Source organism: Vulpes lagopus, chromosome 1 (genome assembly GCF_018345385.1).
Source record: "Vulpes lagopus strain Blue_001 chromosome 1, ASM1834538v1, whole genome shotgun sequence".
Lineage (NCBI taxonomy): Eukaryota > Metazoa > Chordata > Mammalia > Carnivora > Canidae > Vulpes > Vulpes lagopus.
The window spans coordinates 184884638-184890637 of NC_054824.1; the positions used below are offsets into that span (position 1 = coordinate 184884638).

At 69.9% G+C, this 6000-nt stretch overlaps 1 protein-coding gene across 1 annotated transcript; it reads left to right on the forward strand.

Moving 5' to 3' along the window:
* The first annotated feature begins 896 nt into the window (after positions 1 to 896).
* On the forward strand, positions 897 to 5309 carry ELF3 (E74 like ETS transcription factor 3). The gene is made up of 9 exons (XM_041760183.1): positions 897 to 1057; positions 1412 to 1582; positions 1915 to 2136; positions 2218 to 2304; positions 2390 to 2509; positions 2644 to 2733; positions 2871 to 2987; positions 3674 to 3869; positions 4493 to 5309. The coding sequence occupies exons 2-9, from the start codon at positions 1420 to 1422 to the stop codon at positions 4605 to 4607; spliced, it is 1110 nt and encodes a 369-aa protein (XP_041616117.1). The 5' UTR covers positions 897 to 1057; positions 1412 to 1419; the 3' UTR covers positions 4608 to 5309.
* The last annotated feature ends 691 nt before the right edge of the window (positions 5310 to 6000 follow it).

Consider the following 6000-nt stretch of genomic DNA (forward strand, 5'->3'; position numbering starts at 1 on the left):
TGGGGAGGCCCCGGAACCGCGTAGCCGGGCGGCCGCCTCCTCCCCGTCCGCGCTGCCGTGTCAGGGTCTCCGGCGGGGTCTGCGCGCTTAGACGGGACCCCGGACCCCGGGGAGGCCCCCCCGCGGCCAGGACTACCCGGTGTCGTACCCGGTGTGGGAAGGAGTCCCCTTTCCTCCAGGGAGCCAGCTTCTGGCCACTAGAGGGTAGCAGACAGGTGCCCGGCGGCGAGGGAGGGCGAGGGCCTCCGAGGGCGAGGGCGCGGAGGCCGGACGGGAGACCCGACGGGGGCTAAACACGGCCGCGCGGCTCCGGCGCAGCCCCGGGCCCGGCCCTCGCACGGGCGGCTGCAGCAGTGCTGATGCTCGCGTGGGCTCCGACACGCCACCAGGGCGCAGGCTCCGGGGCTCAGGCACACGCGGCCCCCAGGCTGGCAGGCCGGGCCCCCGCCCAGTGTGAGCTCAGGAAAGGGCCCGGCCTGGGGAGCCTCGGGAACCCGGGCGCTGTGCGTCAATTCCCTGAACCCCACCGCCTGCTGTCCCCGCCGCCCCGGTCCTCGGGTCTCTGCGCGTTTGGGGACCAGCAGTCCTCGCAGCCCCTCGCGGCCTGGCCCCCCGGGGTCTCCTGCGCCACCCCAGCGGCGCTCCTGCCACCCGCCCAGGCCCGTGCCCTGTGCCCAACCCCAGAGGGTGCGGGATGACAGACTCTGACAATCATTAAACCAGCCGGGCCTGATTTCCCAGCACCGCCTGCCAGGATCCGGGCCAAGTGGCACAAAATATGCAAATCACCTGGGGCCAGAAGCCCAGTCTAAAGGCCAGGAAATCCCCTCCATCCAATGAGCCACCGGCTCAGGTTACCGCCAGGCGCTATAAGGGCCGGGCTGGGGAGGAGCCCTGCGCCTCTATTTAGGGCGGGAGGGGGCGCGCGGGCCAGACACCGCCGAGCTCCTGGCCAGCGCCGGCGCGGCTCTTCCCTCCTGGATTCCCCACCTGCCCGCTGTCCCTGCTGTCCCTGCTGTCCCTGCTGCCGCCCGCCACACCCACACTCGGCCTCCAGGTAGGACGCCCACCGTCCTCCGCGGCCCGGCCCTGGGAAACCCGACGGGGGTCTAGAGCCGCCCGTGGGGCCTAAGCCTGAGCGGCCTGGAGGCCTCGGGGGGCACTGTCTCTGGGAGGGACAGGGTGGCCCCGCTCCCCGTCCTACTGGAGGGTGTGGGGGGGCAGCAGGAGGCCTGGCGCCCACAGCGGCCTGAGACCTGGGAGCCCTGCACGAAGAGGGGGCGTCCCCTCGGAGACACACTGCCCGTCACCTCCCTTGGGGCTGGTCCTGCCCCGGGCTGGGCCGCAGCAGAAGAGCCGGAGGGCAAAGGGCAGGACCCTGGCCCTCACCTGGCCTCCGCCTCTGCCCCAGGTGGCCTCATGGCTGCAACCTGTGAGATCAGCAACGTCTTTAGCAACTACTTCAGTGCTATGTACAGCTCCGAGGACCCCGCCCTGGCGTCTGCGCCCCCTGCCGCCGCCTTTGGAGCCGATGACCTGGTGCTGACCCTGAGCAACCCCCAGATGCCCCCGGAGGGCTCAGGTGGGTCTCAGCAGGTGGGATGGGGCGTGGAAGGGAGGGAGCGTCACCGGCTAAGAGCCTGTTAGATCCACGGCCGGCAGGGTAGAGGGTCCTCCTCTTCCAGCGTTAGGGGCGAGGGCGCTGGCAAGAGGCTGAGATGTGGGGGTGGAGGGGCAGCGGCCGCTACGAGGTGCTGGGCGAAGCTGTGGGGAGTGGCGCTCCCGCCGCCCCTCCTGGGAACTGGGGGGGCGGGGGGCGGGGGGCAGTGCCCGCAAGAGCCCGAACCGGCACCAGAAATGGGCTGTGAGGGTCCGGGTGGCTCAGGCCACCTGACGTCGCGCCGCGCCTTGCAGAGAAGGCCAGCTGGTCGGGGAAGCAGCCCCAGCTGTGGTCCAAGGCCCAGGTCCTGGACTGGATCAGCTACCAAGTGGAGAAGAACAAGTACGACGCCAGCGCCATCGACTTCTCGCGGTGCGACATGGACGGGGCCACGCTGTGCAACTGCGCCCCCGAGGAGCTGCGCCTGGTCTTTGGGCCCCTGGGGGACCAGCTGTACTCCCAGCTGTGGGACCTCAGTAAGTGCGGCCGCCGGGGGCCCGGGGGTGGGGGGGGGACGGGGGCGCCAGCGGGGCTCTGACCCGCCCTCCTCCCGCCAGCCGCCAGCTTCCCCGACGAGCTCAGCTGGATCATCGAGCTGCTGGAGAAGGACAGCTTGGCCTTCCAGGAGAGCCTGGGCCCCTTCGGTGAGAGCCCTCGCCCCCGCCCAGTGTGCCCAGCTCCAGGGTGCTCGGGCCCGGCCCCGTCTGAGCCCTCGCCTCCTCTTCCCAGACCAGGGCAGCCCCTTCAGCCAGGAGATGCTGGAGGAGAGCCGGCAGGCCGGCCCCTACTTCCCTGGCAGCTACGGCCCCGGCGCCCTCTCCCCGGGCAGCTCCGACGTCTCCACCGCAGGTGCGTCCTGGCCTGGCCACAGGGGCCCTTTCCCCCCAGCCCGCAGCCCCGGTTCCCTGCGCTTCCCGGGAGGGACAGAGCTGGTGGGGGTGGGCCTGAGACCCCAGGAGCTCACCCCTGCCCCGCCTCCCTAGGGACTGCCACCTCCCAGAGCCCCCACTCCTCAGACTCCGGTGGAAGTGACGTGGACCTGGATCCCACTGACAGCAAGCTCTTCTCTAGGGGTGAGTGCAGGGAGTGTCCCATGGGGCGGGTCCGTCCCCTCATGCCTGCTGCCTGCAGGGCTGCCCCCCTGCTCGCAGCTGCCCCGGCCCCCCAGGCCTCCCCGCCTGACCCCATCTGACCCCGGCCCCCCTCGCAGACGGCTTTCCTGACTACAAGAAGGGAGACCCTAAGCACGGGAAGCGGAAACGGGGCCGGCCCCGCAAGCTGAGCAAGGAGTCTCGGGAGTGTCTGGAGGGCAAGAAGAGCAAGCACGGTGAGCTCCTGGCCCCTTTGCGCGGGGGCCTGGGCGGCGGGTGCCCTGCTGTCCCGTGCTCCCCGGCTGGACACACTGCCCCTCCCTCCCGCCGTCACAGCCCACACAGGGCAAGGCTGTGTGTACGGGTCGCCAGCTTGTCGCAGAGCCTAGGCTGGGGGTGCTGGAGGGGAGGGGAAACTGAGGCACGAGAGCCCAGGTTCCCAGCCCACCCCCCACTCCAGTTCTCTGCACACTGGCTCCGTCCCGCCTGCTGGGACGGCCTCTAGGCCCGGCCTCGGGGCCTGGTGGGAGCCAGCCGGCCGCTGGGAGCTGCGGGGTGAGGCCCCGAGCTCCTTCTCCCTGAGTCTCCCTCCCCCCACGCTAGGCCCGGCTCCCTGGCTATTTTTCCCAGGAAGCTGCCCTCTTGTCCCCCAGGCGGGGGCCAGCTCTCGCCCCATACTCGCCAAGCTCTCACCGCCCGTCGGGGCGTTTGCTTTTTAACGGTGGCGCCCCCCAACCGCGGGCTCCTTCAGGCAGTAGCGTGCCTCAGTCCCCATCGGGTCCCCGCCAGGCAGCGAGTGAAACATCTGTGCTGCTTGCGATGGTGGGTGGGGGGCGACCTGGCCGCCCGTGGGCAGGGCGCTGGGATGGCCCCGGGGGCGAGGGACCACCTGGGCCGCCGGCTGACGCGTCTGGCCTTGCAGCCCCCAGAGGCACCCACCTGTGGGAGTTCATCCGGGACATCCTCATCCACCCAGAGCTCAACGAAGGCCTCATGAAGTGGGAGAACCGGCAAGAAGGTGTTTTCAAGTTCCTGCGATCAGAGGCCGTGGCCCAGCTGTGGGGCCAGAAGAAGAAAAACAGTAGCATGACGTACGAGAAGCTGAGCCGAGCCATGAGGTGAGCGGGTGCCCGGCCTTGGTGACGCGGCGAAGCCGGGGGGCCCCGCGGGCACTGCTCCCCCAGCCGTCCCTGCCCCCCCAGGCCTGCGTCCTGGAGAGCGAGGGTAACAGTAGGGCCTGCCCCCGGGGGGCCCGGAGCAGGCAGGAGGCTGCACAGCAAGCACAGGAAACCTCCCCTGGCAGCACCTCTTTGCATTACCTGCGAGGCTCGTCCTGAGAAAAGCTCTTGCCGGTGGAAAGAACGTGAGCCACGTGGCCTACACCAAGCCCGGGCTCCCCCCCTTGAATCAAGGAAATTGCTTGTCTGGGCCTGTTTCCCCCTGAATTATCACTAAGGTCCCTTCCAACCCTAAGACCATGTGGTTTCATGATGAGCCCCAGGAGAGAGCCCCAAGTACAGAGGAGCCGGGGTAGAGGCGGGTCCTCGAGGCTCGGAGTGCGCGAGGGGGGCACAGGCAGCCCCTCCCTGCAGGGGGAAGGCGGGGGGAGCTCCAGGAGGTGGGTCAGGCTCAGGCTGGCAGCGGTGGGGCGGGTCACGCACGGAGGACGCGGCCGGCGGAGGGCCTGAGCGCCCGGCGGCTCCCCACCCGGGCGCCTCTGAGCGCCGTTCTCCGCTCGCAGGTACTACTACAAACGGGGGATCCTGGAGCGGGTGGACGGCCGGCGGCTGGTCTACAAGTTCGGCAAAAACTCCAGCGGCTGGAAGGAGGAAGAGGCTGCCGGGAGTCGGAACTGAGGGCCTGCAGTGGACCCAGGACCAAACGCACGGACTTGAGCCCGCGGGCCCTCCCGGGAGCACCGCCGCGCCCCACCGCCGCGCCCCACCGCCGCGCCCCACCTGGGCGGGCTTCGGCCGCGCTGTGGAGAGATGCCGACGTCCGGCACCTCGTTCCGCCGTCATCCTGGGATCCGGGGCTGTGGCCTCTCCTGTCTGCCCTCCTCTTGGAGCTGCGAGCCCTGGGGTTGGAGGCGGCTCGTCTGCTGACCGCAGCTGCCGGGGCAGCTCCTTTGACCTGACGTGTCCTCAGACCGACCCAGACAGCAGCCGCAGACACGACGTTCCTCCTACAGACGCCTGGACTGAGCCACGGGGCCAGGGGAAGCCCCAGGGGCCTGCGAGACGGGGACGGAGGGGCCTCCGGCACCTGCCCTCTGGACTGGCTCCCACCCCAGTGCTTGGACTCCGCAGGCAGGGGTCAGAGCACTCCCTAATTTATGTGCTATAAATACGTCAGATGTACATAGAGATTATTTTTTCTAAGACGTTCCCGTCCCCGCTCCTCTCCCACCACGTGTTAGTGGTCAGACTGACTCTTCTGGGCCCTGGGCCGGGCCAGCGAGGGGCGGGGAGATGCTGGGACCCTCAGGATGGGGCTCCTGGCCCCTCCTCCTGTGGATGGAGGCAGAGACCTCCAATAAAGTGTCTTCTGGGCTTTTCTAACCTCTGTCTTAGCTCACCCCCGCGCTGAAATTCGGGCCTCTGGATTGGACGAGGTGATGGGGTTGGAGGAGGGGCCAGGGCGGGAGGTCTTGGGCTAGAGGTGCAGGGGTAGGGACAGGTGTCCTAGGGCAGGAGGCCCGGTTTGCAGACAAGCTGCCCCGGGGCCAGGAGGCCAGTGAAGGAGACAGGTGACACCGAGCCAGCTTCCCAGGCTCCGCGCAAGGGAGCCCTGCACAGGCCCTGCTGCCGTCACGCCTTCGCCCGGTCGCCTCGGCCACCAGCCCCGGGGCCTGCTTCCTGGGCGACGCTCCGGAAGCCCAGAATTGGGTGTCGAGCCCCGTGGCGCAGATGCCTGGGCCCCCAGCACCGCGGGCCGCACACCGAGGCAGCGGACGGAGACGCGCCCGCCGAGGCCAAGGAAGGACGGGGAGGGGAGCGGCCGCTCGCCAGCCTGGTGCCCTGCAGCCCACCGGGCCCCGCGGAGCCAGGACACGGCCGCCGCCCCGATTACAGATGCACAAAGTGAGGTCCATAGGGCCGGGGAGCCAGCCGGGGCGGTTCCCTGAGGCCACAGCCGCTTCTCCCTGCGGCGCCCCAGGTTAGGGCTCCCCTGGCCTCGTCCCACTGCCCCCACCGGGTTGCTCTGTCTCCACGGTGACACCGCAGGGGGTGCAGGACGGGGCTTCCC